Source organism: Ranitomeya variabilis, chromosome 6 (assembly GCF_051348905.1).
Source record: "Ranitomeya variabilis isolate aRanVar5 chromosome 6, aRanVar5.hap1, whole genome shotgun sequence".
Classification (NCBI taxonomy): domain Eukaryota; kingdom Metazoa; phylum Chordata; class Amphibia; order Anura; family Dendrobatidae; genus Ranitomeya; species Ranitomeya variabilis.
The window spans coordinates 184,540,100-184,560,147 of NC_135237.1; the positions used below are offsets into that span (position 1 = coordinate 184,540,100).

Sequence of the window (20,048 nt, forward strand, 5' to 3'; positions counted from 1 at the left end):
ATTTCCCAGTGAATGCATTTGTAGTGGTTGAAAGCAAAGTTAAAGTTGTAAAAAACCCTTTAAAAACGCAGCGTCTGAACTAAGCCTAAGTGGGAGAGGAAATTTTTGGTCTGGGGTTAAATATGACAGGCAAGTCATTAACCTGCAAAGGATGTACCTTGACATATTTCCCAGCAAAACCCGTTTTGGTTTCGTTTTCATGTGTTTTTGTGGCACCGGGAAAAATGGCATGAATCTCGGAAAAAAATTATTAAAGCTGTGAACTAGGAGTCAGGAATGCTTCCAGGGGCAATCCCCATGATGTTCCTGTGTCATTTGAACAGTGTTTCCTTATCTTTCAGACATTTTTAGACCTTAAAAAGACCCCCGGGGGGGGGTCACGGAAAAAATACTCGGGTCTCCTATAGACTTACATTGGGCTCGTTGTTCTGGCCGAGTACCCGAGTATTCCAATTTGATCGTCCCTAGCAACGAGCACCTGAGCATTTTAATGCTCGCCCATCACTATTTAGTGTCTCTCTGAGGATAGTCATTTCCACATTCTGATTGTTTAGTTTTCTTCGAGGGGTGATTGTTATCACGGTCGGGGATTGCATCCTGGCCAAATTTCCTTTGTTTCTTTATTTGGACGTAGGTGTGGTATTGTCCTACTATTTTCAGCGGGTATCCTAATTACGCTAGCGCCCCTAGTTTTTTGCTTATATTGCAACCCTGTCTGCTTGTTAGATGGAAGCTGAAGCACTGAGAGGAACTTGCAGGTGTGTCAGTTGCAATTACACACAGCTCTGCAGTGAGATCAGCAGAGCAGAGAGCAGTCATTACATTACCCTGATAAAACCACCATTTATGTAAAATAATCTCTGCAGGCAGATTCTCAGCAGATCACTGTCTGGTACATGGCCTGAAATGCTCATTCACATATAAGAAAACCATAAATTTCTCTGGAATAAGATATTGGATCGCAGATATCAAGGTATCATTTTATTTAGCTTCCTGTGACCTACATGCTCATATGGACAGCTTAGGAGGGATGATCCTACTGACATTCCCTTTAATTGATACATTTTTATTCTTTCTAGATGCAGAAGAAAGAGCAAAGAGAGATGCAGAAGAAAACAAGCTGCAAGAAAAGGATGAGAAAAAGAGTGATGAGAGAGAAGAAAAAACTGAAAACGAAAAATCCTCACAATCCAAACATGAGGCAAATAAAGAAACAATCTCCAGTGATGGCAAACACACTGAATCTAGTCAGGGAAATATTAATGGGACTCGATTACCAAATGTAAACAAACGAGATGATTCCTCAGGACAAAGTCAAAGTAAGAAAGAGAAGTCTGGCGAAAGTGATGGAAAACAGCAAATGCAAAATGGTGAGTTAAGGTGACTTATCTTAGCTTCTTCCTGTTTGAATGGCCGTTTACTGGTGTAACATAAGTATCCCTGAGATAAGTTTATCTTCTTTAACTCCACTGAAGAAACTACAAAACAAGAAACTGTCAATGTAATATTCCGATAATTTTCAAGTAGAAATAATTAATGAGCACTACAAGAGAGTTTACAGAGCTGATTTATTATGCAGGTTAAGTCAGTTTTCAAGCTGTAGTGCAGCGGTAGCACCCTATGCAGTGATGAAGCAGTGACCCAGCAAAATTCAAAACTAAAGATCTCTTTAATGTTCAGCTAACATAAAATGAACAGCACACGATATTCTCCAGATTGCAGCCGGGAACCATATCCTTTGGATTGCAGCCAATAAACACGCCAGTCCACCTCCAAGACCAGTTGCCTCCCACAGGTGGAGCTCTGCAGAGCCCTCTTCTCTGTACTGCTGCAAACATCAAACTGACACTGACTCTAACCCTGACACCACCAAACCCTTCACTGCAGGGTTTTTAACTGCAATCTGTGGTCACCGGCCACATGGAAAACCAGGCTAGGAAGGAAAAGGCATGCCCCACTACCATCCTGTACTCCATGTCAAAAATAATAGCCCAACAGGTTTTCTTAAATCTCTCCTGGACAAATAGCTTGTGCAAGACTTAAACTCACTTTTATTCTGCAGTGCAATCACAGCTATGCCTGTGACTGCAATGTACTCCCATGGCCTCAATACGCCTCTGTGCGCATCTTAGGGGGAAACCACAGCGACCCACACATGTTATACCAGTCACTGCCTCACAAAGCATAAAACCACAGGAATGTCACCAAATTTTTGTGCAACTAGTAATTGTGCAAAATTGTTGTGACTTTTGCCATTTTTATGCAAGTCCTGGCCAGCTTTGACAACTTTTTGAAAAATAGCACAAATTACAACAGAAATGCTATCAATTCCATGTTTGGTGTACATTTCATGCAGCGATGAGTGGCAGCTAAAAGATTTGCCAAATTCATTAAGAGGTGCGCGCCTCATATGATGTTGAGCGTGGGAAAAAGTTCCCAGGCTGCAGTTCATGAGGACATCCAGCAGAGGGCGCATCACCGCGATTGAAGGTAACTATAGGTCATTGACCTACATTTCCTTCATTCCCCGGGGTTTACAGGCACGAGCACAGCTGCATTATAGCACAGCTCCTGCCTGTAAAATATTTTAACCCCTTCAGATGGATGGGACGTTACAGATCATCGGAGGGTATGTATATTGTTGGTTTATTATTTTGCAAAGCGAGGGTCTTCAGGTGGATTGAGAGAGCAATAAAATATTAAAACAACCGGTGTGTTTATTTCACTAAAATACTTTTTAATAATGTGTGTGTGTTTTTTTAACCCTTTCATACAATTGGATTAATAATGGATAGGTGTCATAATTGACGCCTCTCCATTATTAACCTGGCTTAATGTCACCTTACAATAGCAAGGTGACATTAACCCTTCATTACCCCATATCCCACCGCTACACGGGAGTGGGAAGAGAGTGGCCAAGTGCCAGAATAGGCGCATCTTCCAGATGTGCCTTTTCTGGGGTGGCTGGGGGCAGATGTTTGTAGCCAGGGGGGGCCAATAAGCATGGACCCTCTCTAGGCTATTAATATCTGCCTTCAGTCACTGGCTTTACCACTCTGGCGGAGAAAATTGCGCCGGAGCCCACGCCAATTTTTTCAGCGATTTAACCCTTAAATTTAATAGCTACAGCGCCGAAATTTTGCACATACACACTACTAACATTAGTAGTGTGGAATATGCAAAAAAAAGGGGGATATGAGATGGTTTACTGTATGTAAACCATGTCTCATATCATGTCAGGTTTAGGCAGGAGAAATGAAAAGCCGGCAATTGAATTACCGGCTTTTCACATATATCGCGCTAAAGTAAATATAAATATAAGTATATACACTCACCGGCCACTTTATTAGGTACACCTGTCCAACTTCTTGTTAACACTTAATTTCTAATCAGCCAATCACATGGCGGCAACTCAGTGCATTTAGGCATGTAGACATGGTCAAGACAATCTCCTGCAGTTCAAACCGAGCATCAGTATGGGGAAGAAAGGTGATTTGAGTGCCTTTGAACGTGGCATGGTTGTTGGTGCCAGAAGGGCTGGTCTGAGTATTTCAGAAACTGCTGATCTACTGGGATTTTCACGCACAACCATCTCTAGGGTTTACAGAGAATGGTCCGAAAAAGAAAAAAAATCCAGTGAGCGGCAGTTCTGTGGGCGGAAATGCCTTGTTGATGCCAGAGGTCAGAGGAGAATGGGCAGACTGGTTCGAGCTGATAGAAAGGCAACAGTGACTCAAATCGCCACCCGTTACAACCAAGGTAGGCCTAAGAGCATCTCTGAACGCACAGTGCGTCGAACTTTGAGGCAGATGGGCTACAGCAGCAGAAGACCACACCGGGTACCACTCCTTTCAGCTAAGAACAGGAAACTGAGGCTACAATTTGTACAAGCTCATCGAAATTGGACAGTAGAAGATTGGAAAAACGTTGCTTGGTCTGATGAGTCTCGATTTCTGCTGCGACATTCGGATGGTAGGGTCAGAATTTGGCGTAAACAACATGAAAGCATGGATCCATCCTGCCTTGTATGGAGCATCTTTGGGATGTGCAGCCGACAAATCTGCGGCAACTGTGTGATGCCATCATGTCAATATGGACCAAAATCTCTGAGGAGTGCTTCCAGCACCTTGTTGAATCTATGCCACGAAGAATTGAGGCAGTTCTGAAGGCAAAAGGGGGTCCAACCCGTTACTAGCATGGTGTACCTAATAAAGTGGCCGGTGAGTGTATATATATATATATATATATATATGTGTGTCTCAATGACATATATATATATATATATATATATATATATATATATATATATATATATATATATATATATAAAACGAAACCCGACTTTGGAGCGAAGATCGCCGATGGCCGACCCGATCCCACAGTGAGATCGGGTCGGGTTTCACGAAACCCGTCTTTCCCAAAAGTCGACTACTTTTGAAATTGGCCGATCTGTTTCTCTCAACCCTAATTTCTACCTTTTTGACAGCAAATACTCATAATTGTTAAGATACAAAAATCGGAGTAATCATTGCCAAATTAATCATAGGCAAGTGCTTGAACCTAGTATTCCTCAATTAATCATTATTTGATAAACTGAATAACAATCACCAGAAGCATATTGTTCAACTAAAGTGGGCAATTTCCCGCCCCTAAATGTTCACACAAGAACACCAGGCATACTGTCACAGATATATATTTTGCTTAACAAGGGTAAAATCACCCGAGCGTCACGAGCACACACTGCCCCAAACAGTAACCATGAGATTATTGCACTGCCCACCGGCCTCCTGAAGTCAACACCTAACTTGTGACACACAGAACCTGCATTTTAATATAATCTGCTCAATACATATTACCTGAGCGATTGCCGTTATCCTGCCTCGTGGCACGTTAGACCTCAACTTCCCCGACGCGCGTTTTGCATCTGTTTCCTCAAGGCAATCTTGCCTTACACAGGCGTGTACTATGGAGGACAGAGAATGAACTTCAATACAATATTGCAGCCAGCATGCAGCCAGCGGGTAAGGAAAGGGTGAATCAAACACCCGAAAACCCCGCCCCTATGGCTGAAAATTGTTCCCTCCAAATTCAGGTGACAGAGTCCCTTTAAATAGCAGCATGAATTGCGATGTGTGATTCACACATAGAAATATTTTTTAAAAATGAAGGCTATGGAGTCAGTTTAATAAAAAGAGGCTTTATTATTAGAGACGAGCGGATCTTCTGAAATTCAAATTTGCTGAGAGTACATTTGCAGGAATCGCATAATTAAAAATCCTTTAGTTGCCTGGAAAATTTGTGCAGAAAACTGTGAGTTCCCTATGGAATCAACTGAACATGTTTTAGACTCTAATGGAAATGGGGGAAAAACAGATAGCAACCAGTTGTAACCAACAGCATATTTAACAACACTCTGCAGTTTCAGACTATTTAGCCTAAGATGAAAAGTCAGCTGCTCCCCGAGGTAGACACAGGAACACTTTAGGTTGCAGTCTCTAGGTGGTTTATTCCTTCATAAACCATAAAGCCCAAATTAGTAACAAAAACAGCCTTTCTGGCACAAATAAAAATAAAAAGTCTATGCAAAGTCCTTCCCAGTATGGCTCCTGCCTTCTGGGACAAACACACATGGCAGCTCTTACTTGAGCTTCAGCCTGGAGGTTCCCTTCCTCCAAAACAACACAGAGAAAAAAATAACACCGGCTGGACATTTAACTTTCTCCAACCATACCCTTGAAGTGGAGATATGGTGTGTAAACATCCTGCCCATCTCTTTCCTACTCATCGAAATCCAGACCCTAGAAACGACTCATTTACTCTCAGCACATATAATGCTGGAGGGAAACTTATGGGTTTCTCATTACGTAGGATAACAACCTTTGGAACACAAATCTCCCCTCACATACAGCACCATTGACCCTATGACATATTCTCTCCCTTGCCCAAAGCCGGGGGCTTTGGCACCTTCGGACACCAAACAGGGAATTTAGGAGAGGGCATCTACATTCCAGGGTAACTTCCCGGGTCTATATTTTATGTGGAACCTGAAATCCTGGAGGCCTAATAACCACCTAGTGACACGGGCACTCTTTTCCCTTCTTTTCCTTTAACCATCTCAGAGGGGCATGGTCTGACACAAGTTTGAACCTCCAGCCTAGCAGATAATAATTCAGCATACTCACGGCCTATTTTATGGCTAGACACTCTTTCTCCAAAATTGAATAGTTTTTCTCACATGACAAGAGCATCCAGCTCAGATACAGGATGAGATGTTCTCCATTTCCTTCCTGAGACAGCATGGCTCCCAAGTCGACTTCTGACACATCTGTCTGGACTGCAAACCCTTTGCTGAAGCCTTGTACCACCAGAATTGGATGTTTACACAGTGCCTGCTTCAGGTCCTGGAATGCCATCTCTGTGTCAGCAGTCCATCCAATTATCATCTACTTGGTGCCTTTAAGAAGCTCCGTCAATAGTGCGGCGATTATGGAGAGACTTGGGATGAATTGCCGGTAATATCCCACAATTCCAAGAAGCACCCTCACTTGCTTCTTGGAAAGCGTTCGCGGCCACTTTTGAATTACCTCAATCTTGTTTATTTGTGGCTTGATTTCGCCCCTCCCGATGACATAGCCTAAGTACTTGGCCTCTTCCTTCCCTATAGCATATTTTTTTCAGATTTATGGTGAACCCCTCATTTTTTTAAAGCATCCAGAACCACCTGCACCGTCAGGGCTGAAGACCACAATGTCACCAAGGTATGATGCGGCATACTTCTTATGCAGAGCAAGGATCCGATCCATAACCCTTTGGAAGGTTGCCAGGGCTCCCTGCAGTCCATATGGCATTTTGGTGTATTGAAAATACCCATCAGGTGTCGAGAAGACAGTCTTTTCCTTGGCCTTCTGTGACATGGGGATCTGCCAATAGCCCTTCGTCAGGTCAAGGGTTGTAATGTACCTTGTGGGCCCAAGTCTCTTAATGAGTTCGTCCACGCAAGGCATTGGGTATGCACCAAAACCTAAGACTTCATTCATCCTGCAGTAGTCGTTACAAAACCGCCACTCATCGTCAGGCTTCGGCATGAGGATGATGGGACTCAACCATCCACTTTTTGACTCCTCTATCACCCCTTCCTCATCACCTCATTTGATATCACCTCTCAAAGTATTTCTAGAATTTTATAAGGCTTGAGGTTCCACCTTACATATGCCCTGGCAACTCCAAAAAACAGGTCATGGTTTCGTTACAACAGCTCCTGATACTGTTGCCTCTGGGCCAGTGTTAGAGTCTCTGCAATGATGACATCATCCACTGTGGCTTTGAAGCTAGCTCCCAGGCAAGGAGTTTCCAGGGAATCCAGGTCTTACCATGGATTGTGCAAGTTCACATGACAGCCTTGGTTGCTTGCCCAGTTTTTCCACCACCCTGTATGGACCTTGCCACTTGGCTGGAACTGCTTCAGTCTAGCTGATCAGTTATACACCCTTGCCTGTGCTTCCTGTGCCTGGAAAAGATGTTCCACCACGATAGACATTACTTTCACGAAGCAACTGGGCGACGTGCTCTATGATGCTCTGGTGTGGTGTGACCTCAGCTTCCCAGGTTTCCTTTGCGATGTACAGGAGCCCTCGCGGATGTCAACCATGCAAGATCTCGAATGGTGAGAAGCCAGTAGAGACTTGAGAAACTTCTCTGATGGGGAAGAGCAGAAATGAAAGCAGATTGTCCCAGTCTTAACTGTCCTTCTCAATTAACTTTTTGAGCATGGATTTTAAGGTTTTATTGAAGTGCACCACTAGGCCGTCAGTCTGCTTATGATAAACTGAGGTTCCCAGCTGCGCAATCTGGAGGGCCTTACACAGCTCTTTCATTGCCTTGCTTATGATGGGGGTTCCTTGTTCTGTCAAAATTTCCTTTGGCAAGCCGGTCCTAGCAAAAATATGGACAAGTTCACGGTCGATACTGTTGGCCAAACAGTTCCTTTGTGGCACTACTTTAGGGTACCATGTCTCATAGTCCATGACCTCTAGGATATGTTGGTGCCCTCATGCAGACTTAACTAGAGGACTTACTAGGTCCATGGCAATTCTCTCAAATTGGATCTCTATTACAGGTAACGGGACTAGGGGACTTTGGAAGTGAGAAGAGGGAGCTGCTATCTGGTAGGTGGGGTAGGACCAACAATAATTCAAGATCTCCCAGTAACATCCCGGGCAATAGACCTCTGTATTATTCTCTCCTGCATTTCCTCTAGCCCCAGATGTCCCCTCAAAACTTGCAAATGTTCCATGTCTAAAACCCTCCTCCATTAAGGTCTTGGAACCAACAGGTGTTCCACTATCTCACCTCCCCTCAGTGTGGTCACTCGATACAAGTTTGCCATTGACTGCAAAGTGTGGGTACCTGATGTCAGCCCTCGGCTCTTGAGCCACCCCATAAATCACAGGCACATTTTCAAAGGCCCCTTTTAGGGTAAGATCCCACATTTGAGCAGTCACAAATTGGTCACCATTTCATCCACATCACCAGCTATGACACACAAGGGGAACTTCCACCTCTGACTACTACCTAGATGTATCAGGGTTGAGCTGGCTCCTGTTTGAGTCACTTGGAACCCCTGCCTTTTCCCACAAATCCCAGAACAGGCTAAATTCCCTCTCGATTATCACGGGATGCAGCAAAGTCTCTGACTACCGCAACCTCATGGGACTCCTTACCCCGGCTTGTTTTTATCAACACTCTAGCAATAGGGTAGTGTTATGATCCCAATGGCAAGGGATCTCAGAGATTAAAGCAAAGTCTGCAAACATAAATACCAGCTCATATGGAAGTGGTAACTAGGCTGACCATATAGCTGATCCTAGCACAAACACTAACAGTAGCCGGGGAACGTGCCTACATTGATCCTAGACGTCTCGCGCCAGCCGGAGAACTAACTAACCCTATCAGGGAAAATAAGACCTCTCTTGCCTCCAGAGAAAAGACCCCAAAGAAATACAAGCCCCCAACAAATAATAACGGTGAGGCAAGAAGAAAAGACAAACGTAAGAATGAACTAGATTTTAGCAAAGAGAGGCCCACTGACTAAATAGCAGAAGATAGTAAGATGACTTATATGGCCAGCAAAAAACCCTGCAAAATATCCACGCTGAATATCCAAGAACCCCCAAACCGACTAACGGTGAGGGGGGAGAATATCAGCCCCCTAGAGCTTCCAGCGATATCAGGAATCACATTTTGTACAAGCTGGACAAAAATAAGAACAATGCAAATAAACAAAAGTAAGAAAGCAGGACTTAGCTTATCTTGCAAAGAACCAGGACCTGAAGACAGGAGCAAACAGAAATGAACTGATTACAACGATGCCAGGCACTGGACTGAGAATCCAGGAAGTTTAAATAGCAACACCCCAGGCCTAACGAAGCAGGTGAGTACCAACCTGGGAAAAGACAATCCAAGTGCCAAACCACAAGAGACCACAAGAGGGAGCCAAAAAGTATAGTTCACAACAGTACCCCCCCTTTAAGGAGGGGTCACCGAACCCTCACCAAGACCACCAGGGCGATCAGGATGAGCAGTGTGGAAGGCACGAACCAAATCGGCGGCATGAACATCCGAGGCGACCACCCAGGAATTATCCTCCTGACCATAGCCCTTCCATTTGACCAAATACTGAAGCCTCCGTCTAGAGAGACGAGAATCCAAGATCTTTTCCACCACGTACTCCAACTCGCCCTCAACCAACACCGGAGCAGGAGGCTCAACAGCAGGAACCACAGGCACAACGTACCGCCGCAACAAAGACCTATGGAACACGTTGTGAATGGCAAACGACACAGGAAGATCCAAACGAAAAGAAACCGGGTTAAGAACTTCCAAAATTTTATAAGGACCAATAAAGCGAGGCTTAAACTTAGGAGAGGAGACCTTCAGAGGGACATACTGAGAAGACAACCAAACCAATTCCCCAACACGAAGTCGGGGACCCACACCGCGGCGGCGGTTGGCAAAACGCTGAGCCTTCTCCTGTGACAACTTCAAGTTGTCCACCACATGATTCCAAATCCGCTGCAACCTATCCACCACGGAATCCACCCCAGGGCAGTCAGAAGACTCAACATGACCCGAGGAGAAACGAGGATGAAAACCAGAGTTGCAGAAGAATGGCGAAACCAAAGTAGCGGAACTAGCCCGATTATTAAGGGCAAACTCAGCCAATGGCAAGAAGGTCACCCAATCATCCTGGTCCGCAGAAACAAAACATCTCAAATAAGCCTCCAGTGTCTGATTAGTTCGCTCCGTTTGACCATTAGTCTGAGGATGAAAGGCAGATGAAAACGACAAATCAATGCCCATTTTAGCACAAAAAGATCGCCAGAATCTGGACACAAACTGGGATCCTCTGTCGGACACGATATTCTCCGGAATGCCGTGTAAACGAACCACATTCTGAAAAAACAAAGGAACCAGATCGGAAGAGGAAGGCAACTTAGGCAAGGGTACCAAATGGACCATCTTGGAAAAACGATCACACACCACCCAGATGACAGACATTCCTTGAGACACCGGCAGATCAGAAATGAAATCCATGGAAATGTGTGTCCAAGGCCTCTTCGGGACGGGCAAGGGCAAAAGCAACCCGCTAGCACGAGAACAACAAGGCTTAGCCCGAGCACAAGTCCCACAGGACTGCACAAATGACCGCACATCCCGTGACAAGGAAGGCCACCAAAAAGGACCTAGCCACCAAATCTCGGGTACCAAAAATTCCCGGATGCCCTGCCAACACCGAGGAATGAACCTCGGAAATGACTCTGCTGGTCCATTTATCAGGAACAAACAGTCGGTCGAGTGGACACGAGTCAGGTCTACCAGCCTGAAATCTCTGCAACACACGTCGCAAATCCGGAGATATGGCCGACACGATTACTCCCTCTTTAAGAATACCAGCTGGCTCCAAGACTCCAGGAGAGTCAGGCACAAAGCTCCTAGAAAGAGCATCAGCCTTAACATTCTTCGAACCAGGCAGGTACGAGACCACAAAGTCAAAACGAGAGAAAAACAATGACTAACGAGCCTGTCTAGGATTCAGGCGCTTAGCAGACTCGAGATACATCAGATTTTTGTGATCAGTCAAGACCACCACACGATGCTTAGCACCCTCGAGCCAATGACGCCACTCCTCAAATGCCCACTTCATGGCCAACAACTCCCGATTACCAACATCATAGTTCCGCTCAGCAGGCGAAAACTTCCTAGAGAAAAAGGCACATGGTCTCATCACAGAGCAACCAGAGCCTCTCTGCGACAAAACAGCCCCAGCACCGATCTCAGAAGCATCCACTTCAACCTGAAAGGGAAGTGCGACATCAGGCTGGGACAAAACAGGCGCCGAAGTAAACCGGCGCTTCAGCTCCTGGAAGGCCTCCACGGCTGCAGGAGCCCAATTAGCCACATCAGAACCTTTCTTGGTCATATCCGTCAAAGGTTTAACAACACTAGAAAAATTAGCGATAAAGCGACGGTAGAAATTAGCAAACCCCAAGAACTTCTGAAGACTCTTAACAGACGTGGGTTGAGTCCAATCATGAATAGCTCGGACCTTGACTGGGTCCATCTCCACAGCAGAAGGGGAGAAAATAAAACCCAAAAAGGAAACCTTCTGCACTCCAAAGAGACACTTTGAGCCCTTCACAAACAAAGCATTATCACGCAAAACCTGAAACACCATCCTGACCTGCTTTACATGAGAATCCCAATCATCAGAAAAAAACAGAATATCATCCAGATAAACGATCATAAATTTATCCAGATACTTCCGGAAGATATCATGCATAAAGGACTGAAACACTGAAGGGGCATTAGAGAGCCCAAAGGGCATCACCAAATATTCAAAATGACCTTCGGGCGTATTGAATGCAGTTTTCCATTCATCTCCCTGCCTAATGCGCACAAGGTTGTACGCACCACGAAGATCTATCTTGGTGAACCACTTGGCACCCTTAATCCGAGCAAACAAGTCTGACAATAGTGGCAAAGGATACTGAAACTTAACAGTGATTTTATTCAGAAGCCGATAGTCTATACAAGGTCTCAAAGACCCGTCTTTCTTGGCCACAAAAAAGAATCCCGCACCAAGAGGGGAAGAGGATGGACGAATATGCCCCTTCTCCAAAGACTCCTTGACATAAGAACGCATCGCGGCATGCTCGGGTACTGACAAATTAAATAATCGTCCCTTAGGAAATTTACTGCCAGGAATCAAATCTATAGCGCAGTCGCAGTCCCTATGAGGAGGAAGAGCACTGGACCTGGACTCACTGAATACATCCTGATAGTCACACAAATACTCAGGAACTTCTGAAGGAGTAGAAGTAGCAATAGACACCGGTGGAGAATCGCAATGAATTCCCTGACAATCCCAACTCGACACAGACATAGCCTTCCAATCCAAAACAGGATTATGGGTCTGTAACCATGGCAGACCTAAAACGACCAAATCATTCATTTTATGCAGAACAAGAAAATTAATCACCTCCCGATGTTCAGGAGTCATGCACATGGTCACCTTTGTCCAATACTGCGGTTTATTTTCTGCCAGTGGCGTAGCATCAATTCCTCTGAGAGGAATAGGAACTTTTAAAGGGTCCAAAACAAAACCACAGCGCTTGGCAAACGAAAAGTCCATAAGACTCAGGGCAGCACCTGAATCCACAAATGCCATAACAGGGTAGGAAGACAATGAACAAATTAAAGTCACAGACAAAATAAATTTAGGCTGCAAATTACCAATGGTGACAGGACTGACAACCTTGGTTAGGCGTTTAGAGCATGCTGATATAACATGTGTAGAATCACCACAGTAAAAACACAACCCATTCTGATGTCTATGATTTTGTCGTTCGGTTCTAGTCAGGATTCTGTCACATTGCATTGAGACAGGTGTCCGTTCAGACAACACCGCGAGAGGATTAGCGGATTTGCGCTCCCGCAAACGCCGATCAATCTGAATAGCCAGCGCCATAGAATCATTCAGACTTGTAGGAATTGGAAAACCCACCATCACATTCTTAATGGCTTCAGAAAGGCCATTTCTGAAATTTGCGGCCAGAGCACATTCATTCCATTGAGTAAGCACGGACCATTTCCGAAATTTTTGGCAGTACACCTCAGCTTCATCCTGGCCCTGAGAGATAGCCAGTAGAGCTTTTTCTGCCTGAATTTCAAGATTAGGCTCCTCATAAAGCAATCCGAGCGCCAGAAAAAACGCATCAACATCCGCCAATGCCGGATCTCCTGGCGCCAACGAGAAAGCCCAATCCTGAGGGTCACCACGTAAGAAGGAGATAACAATTTTAACTTGCTGAGCTGAATCTCCAGACGAACAAGGTTTCAAAGATAGAAACAATTTACAATTATTCCTAAAATTCCTAAATTTAAATCGATCTCCAGAGAACAGCTCAGGAATAGGTATCTTAGGCTCTGACATAGGACTGCTAACAACAAAATCCTGAATGCCCTGCACTCGTGCAGCAAGCTGATCCACACTAGTAATCAAGGTCTGAACATTCATGTCTGCAGCAAAGCTTAAGCCACTCAGAGATAAAGGGGAGGAAGAAAGGAAAAAAAAAAAAAAATCAGAACTTCTTTTCTTTTAATCCCACTTCAGCATTGCATTAACTATTAATGGCCTGGCATACTGTTATGATCCCAATGGCAAGGGATCTCAGAGATTAAAGCAAAGTCTGCAAACATAAATACCAGCTCATAGGGAAGTGGTAACTAGGCTGACCATATAGCTGATCCTAGCACAAACACTAACAGTAGCCGGGGAACGTGCCTACGTTGATCCTAGACGTCTCGCGCCAGCCGGAGAACTAACTAACCCTATCAGGGAAAATAAGACCTCTCTTGCCTCCAGAGAAAAGACCCCAAAGAAATACAAGCCCCCAACAAATAATAACGGTGAGGCAAGAAGAAAAGACAAACGTAAGAATGAACTAGATTTTAGCAAAGAGAGGCCCACTGACTAAATAGCAGAAGATAGTAAGATGACTTATATGGTCAGCAAAAAACCCTGCAAAATATCCACGCTGAATATCCAAGAACCCCCAAACCGACTAACGGTGAGGGGGGAGAATATCAGCCCCCTAGAGCTTCCAGCGATATCAGGAATCACATTTTGTACAAGCTGGACAAAAATAAGAACAATGCAAATAAACAAAAGTAAGAAAGCAGGACTTAGCTTATCTTGCAAAGAACCAGGACCTGAAGACAGGAGCAAACAGAAATGAACTGATTACAACGATGCCAGGCACTGGACTGAGAATCCAGGAAGTTTAAATAGCAACACCCCAGGCCTAACGAAGCAGGTGAATACCAACCTGGGAAAAGACAATCCAAGTGCCAAACCACAAGAGACCACAAGAGGGAGCCAAAAAGTATAGTTCACAACAGGGTAGTCCTTGGTATCCCCATGGATACAGCAGATGCCCACATGTTTCCCTTGGATGAACTGGTGGGAAAATGTGGCCCTTATCAGGGTCACCAATCTCCCTGAGTCTAAGAGTCCTGACACCATTACTCAGTTTATGGTCACGGAACATGACTGCTGCCCCTCTCTTGGCTGATAGTCCATACTGCAGGTGGGATAGGTATAGTACAAAGAGCACCTCTCTAGGCTGCAGTCCATCTGCTCAGAGGATTCAGGACAACGGGTGGCTATGTGTCCAGGCCTGTGGATCTCCAGCAGATCAGATCTTCACCAGCTTGGGTTCCCGCTGAGTACCCCAGTATGGAGATGTCCCACGCTTGGCTTCCTTGAGGACCTCTAGACCACCTGGTACCTTTCTACAAGGCCCACCAGGTTGTCGGCATTTCAGGAGTCTCCCTGGGTAACTCAGGTTGCACCGGCCTGGGGAGGGAATGAATACATCTGTCCATGATCCTCCGCTCAACCATCTCGGTTGGAATAGAGGAGTCCGGCTGCAAGAATTTCTGGACCAAATGCAACAAGTCAAGTCATATGTGAGCGGGGAGGTTTTTCACCAAAATACGCCCAATGATGACCCCTTTGGGCTCTGACAAACATAGTGACCCCTGATCATGCCAATATCTCCATTTTTAACTTGGCATATTCCTGGGCATCCTGTAAAGCCAAGTCAAAATAGGCTTTATGGCATTCTCCAGTTAAGTAGGGGACCGCACCTCTGCCCACTGTTCCGGGGGCAGCCTCTCCTGCTCTGCAATCCATTTGAAAACAGTCAAAAATGCCTCTATATAATTTCCTTGGGTAAACTTTTGCATAGCTAATCTTACCACTTTCCGGACGTACGAGTCATCCCCTTGATGTGGGCGAGGGGTGGTTTCTCTGCTGTGGACATCTGCCACCTGGAGTTTCATCTGCCTTTGCTGTTGTTGAATCTGTTGCATCAGGAGATTATTTGTCTCCTGCTGTACCTGCTGTTGCTCACGGAACTGTTGCTCTTGGCACTGATGCTGCTCTCGATGCAGTTGGTGTTCCTGCTGTTGACTCAGGATCAGTTGCTTGATCAGCACCTCCATTTTGTCCTACCATTGTTCCATCTCTGTAGCCGCCTTCACCCAGGACATATGATTTGTACACAGCTGCTACCCGTGTTCCTGGAATGTTGTCTGCATCCGAAGCACAACTTATGAATGGTCGTCTCACTTAGATGCTCCCCGAGGTAGACACAGGAACAGCTTAGGTTAAAGTGTCTGGGCAGTTTATTACTTCATAAACCATAAAGCCCAAAATATTAACAAAAACAGCCTTTCTGGCGCAAATGAAAATAAAAAGTCCATGCGAGAAATGACTGATTTACTCTCAGCACATATCACACTGGAAACGTATGGGTTTCACATTGCTCTTGGCACTGCTGCTGCTCTCGATGCAGTTGGTGTTCCTGCTGTTGACTCAGGATCAGTTGCTTGATCAGCACCTCCATTTTGTCCTACCATTGTTCCATCTCTGTAGCCGCCTTCACCCAGGACATATGATTTGTACACAGCTGCTACCCGTGTTCCTGGAATGTTGTCTGCATCCGAAGCACAACTTATGAATGGTCGTCTCACTTAGATGCTCCCCGAGGTAGACACAGGAACAGCTTAGGTTAAAGTGTCTGGGCAGTTTATTACTTCATAAACCATAAAGCCCAAAATATTAACAAAAACAGCCTTTCTGGCGCAAATGAAAATAAAAAGTCCATGCGAGAAATGACTGATTTACTCTCAGCACATATCACACTGGAAACGTATGGGTTTCACATTGCTCTTGGCACTGCTGCTGCTCTCGATGCAGTTGGTGTTCCTGCTGTTGACTCAGGATCAGTTGCTTGATCAGCACCTCCATTTTGCCCTACCATTGTTCCATCTCTGTAGCCGCCTTCACCCAGGACATATGATTTGTACACAGCTGCTACCCGTGTTCCTGGAATGTTGTCTGCATCCGAAGCACAACTTATGAATGGTCGTCTCACTTAGATGCTCCCCGAGGTAGACACAGGAACAGCTTAGGTTAAAGTGTCTGGGCAGTTTATTACTTCATAAACCATAAAGCCCAAAATATTAACAAAAACAGCCTTTCTGGCGCAAATGAAAATAAAAAGTCCATGCGAGAAATGACTTATTTACTCTCAGCACATATCACACTGGAAACGTATGGGTTTCACATCGCGCAGTATTATAACCTTTGTGACACATATCTCCCTAACGGCGCCAGTGACCCTGTCACACTACCTAAATTGTGTAAAAGTCTGGAAATTATCACTTATGGAGAAGTAGATACATGTATTCATATTGTTTTTAGACAGGTAGTGCAAACGGATGAAGCCATGGCATTTTCTCATGATTAGGTGCAACAATTATGCCTGTTTGGGGGATGTAAAAAGCTTTGTACTTTGCTAAATGGAGTCATAGCTTTTTTGTATGTAATATAAAAATAATTCCTTGAATTCAAAATACAAACAGGTATACTATGTTTTGATTGTAATGAAGTAATGGCCTCTTAAACAGAAGTATAAAAAATAACCTTTTTTCGGGTATGCAATTGGTCTGCTAATTAAAGAAAGATTAAGCAATTACAAAGGGTTTTTATTAAGCTGTCCAAAGATTATCCTAATTTTTCTGGAGACAAAACAGTTTAATTGTGGGTCATCACCAAGCCTTTTAAGAAATTAGCTCTATGTTAAGATCTGTTAGCATCAGTGATACTAGCAAGCACTACAAAACACAGCAGCCAGGAGGTGTGTGTGTGTCATGGCTTTGCAGTAGCTTTGGCAGAAGCAGTACAGTAAAGAGTAAAGATGGGGCAGGCAAAAGAGATATGTAGTTTAAGGTCAGGAACAGCAGCCCTGGCAGCAGCAATACAGTCTTACGCTATGATACAAAGTAAAGAGAAAGGAGGTGACGGGCTGGTATGCCGTTGCAATGGCTGCAGCAAGAGCAGCATAATAAAAAGGTAAGACGGGGAGGCAAGAAGATGCTTATCAATTTAGTGCCAGCAATGGCAGCTCCAGCAGCAACTTTAGTTCAGTAGTGAGAAACAGTGGATAGCCAGGATGTGTGTGGCTGGTGTGACTGTGCAGTAGCGCAGTGACACAATATCCCTGTCCTCCCACAAGCCAGAATGTTCTGGCCATTATCACTCATGATATTCTCAAGTTCATTGAGAGTCAATGGGTGAATTGCCTCTTTACGCTTGGCAGCAGTTTTCCGTGCACAAGTGAAAATAATGAGGGCACTGTATGAAATCATAGCTGGAAGTCTAGGGTAGACAGATGTGGTGGTGCATTGGTGCTGCTGAAAACATCCACCCAGTGAGCTGTATGGTCTCTGGCCATAGTTGCTACTCCAGGTATCTATAGTACAGTGCAACTTTGGAGCTTGAATACAAGGTCAGAGAGTAGCCTTTGTTCTTCTGCAGGTGAAAACAGATTTTGGGCACCCTTTTTGTGAGAAATAATTGCTTGGCATTTTCCAGCAAGACTGAATGCACACTCATTTTTCAAAAAGGAACAGAATCCAAAAGCTGCGACTGCGCCACCAGCAAATTAAAAAGAACCAAGTTTAAACGGAACCTGTCACCCCCAAAATCGAAGGTGAGCTAAGCCCACCAGCATCAGGGGCTTATCTACAGCATTCTGTAATGCTGTAGATAAGCCCTCGATCTATCCTGAAAGATGAGAAAAAGAGGTTATATTATACTCACCCTGGGGCGTTCCTGCTGCGGTTCAGTCCGATGGGCGTCGTGGTCCGGTCTGGGGCCTCCCATCTTCATAGCATGACGCCCTCTTCTTGTCTTCATGCTGTGGCTTCGGCGCAGGCGTACTTTGTCTGCCCTGTTGAGGGCAGAGCAAAGTACTGCAGTGCACAGGCGACGGGTCTCTCTAATCTTTCCCAGCACCTGCGCACTGCAGAACTTTGCTCTGCCCTCAACAGGGCAGACAAAGTACGCCTGCGTCGGAGCCGCAGCGTGAAGACAAGAAGAGGACGTCATCGTAAGAAGATGGGAAGCCCCGGACCGGACCACAATGCCCATTGGATCTGACCGCCCACCCAGGTGAGTATAACCTAACCTCTTTTTCTTATCTTGCAGGTTACATTGGGGCTTATCTACAGCATTCCAGAATGCTGTAGATAAGCCCCTGATGGCGGTGGGCTTAGCTCAACTTCCATTTTGGAGGTGACAGGTTCCCTTTAAACTGGCAAACTAGTGTATGACTATGAACATAGAGTTGTTTCCTCATCACACAGTCATTGATGAATATTTGCTGGATCAGTAGGATTTGCTGAATAAGAAGGAAGAATACTCAAAGTATGGCAGTAGAGGAGGATGGCAATCATGATAGTGTGATGACACTAGACAGGTGTTACCTATGGGATGGGTTTGGCTGACAGAAAGATGAGCATGCCTAGAAGAAGGAGGAGGTCAACTTGAGATTTTACCTGAGTAAAAGCTGGCTTGACTTTGCAAGTGATGTTGTTTAATGTGCTGTTGTAGAGCTATAGCTCCTAGTATTTTACAGCCGGGACGTCCATGGCTTATTTTCCTTATTTGCCGAACCTGAAGAGCTACAAATAATTGCCTGGCTGCAATGTGCAAGAGAACATCAATATGTGAGAAGCCCACATATACAGCTTACCACTACTGCGACCAGACCTTAACCCCTGTAGAGCCTCCTCTAAGACCTGCACTAGCTATACTACCTGCCCCAGAACTGACTGCAGGAAAAGCTGATTTGGCCTTAGAAGGTGTTATTGAGATGTGTCATCTGTCCTATAGATCACTGATACCAGTAACCTCCTTCTCTGATGACCTCAACACCTCATCACCCCTGACAGTTTTATAGATTTTGACCAACAAAGTATCATCATCATCTTCACACTCATCAAAGATTCAGCTGACCAGGTGCTTCTGATTGTGAAATGGGCAGTGCTCCTTGGGCCCCCACCACCCTTGCCTGACTCCCACTCCAATGTTTGCACCTGCTCAGAGTGTTACTACCATGGACAATATCCTTACCACCCCAGCTTGCAGAGTCTGCAGCATATTTTGGAATTAGAATCAAGTTGTTCATCTCCTCCAGGCATCATTACTTCCAAGAACAAAGGCTAACTGTTCATGCTTTCCAATTACCAAAATATCAATTGGAAGAAGACTTTTCTGGTGTACTATGTTTCTTAGCCCCCAAGGTGCTGTGGGTTAGGGAACAGAAACAGGTATCATTGTCAGATTGGAAATTCTGCTATGAACAATATTAACTGTCATAGCGATCAAAGAGGTGGACTAGGCAGAATGCTAACTCCAAATAATTTGTTTTACTGTCAGAGGCTACATCATCCTACTGTGATTGAAATAAAAATGGGACATACGGTGCCTTGAGAAAGTATTCATACACCGTGAACTCTTCCACATTTTTTCACATTGCACCCACAAACTTACATGAATTTTATTGGGATTTTATGTTATATACCAACACAAAGTAGCAAGTATTTGTGAAGTGTAAATAAAATTATAAAGGTGA

General features: G+C 44.8%; 1 protein-coding gene across 4 annotated transcripts in view; it reads left to right on the top strand.

The window, feature by feature from the left end:
- PDE1C (phosphodiesterase 1C) overlaps positions 1-20,048 on the top strand; it is a 1,454,702-nt gene that overhangs the window by 1,261,052 nt on the left and 173,602 nt on the right. For all 4 annotated transcript variants that reach the window (XM_077269307.1, XM_077269309.1, XM_077269308.1 and 1 more), the window contains one exon: positions 1,080-1,370. In XM_077269307.1, the coding sequence (XP_077125422.1) occupies positions 1,080-1,370 (291 nt within the window). The remainder of the gene's footprint in view (positions 1-1,079; positions 1,371-20,048) is intronic.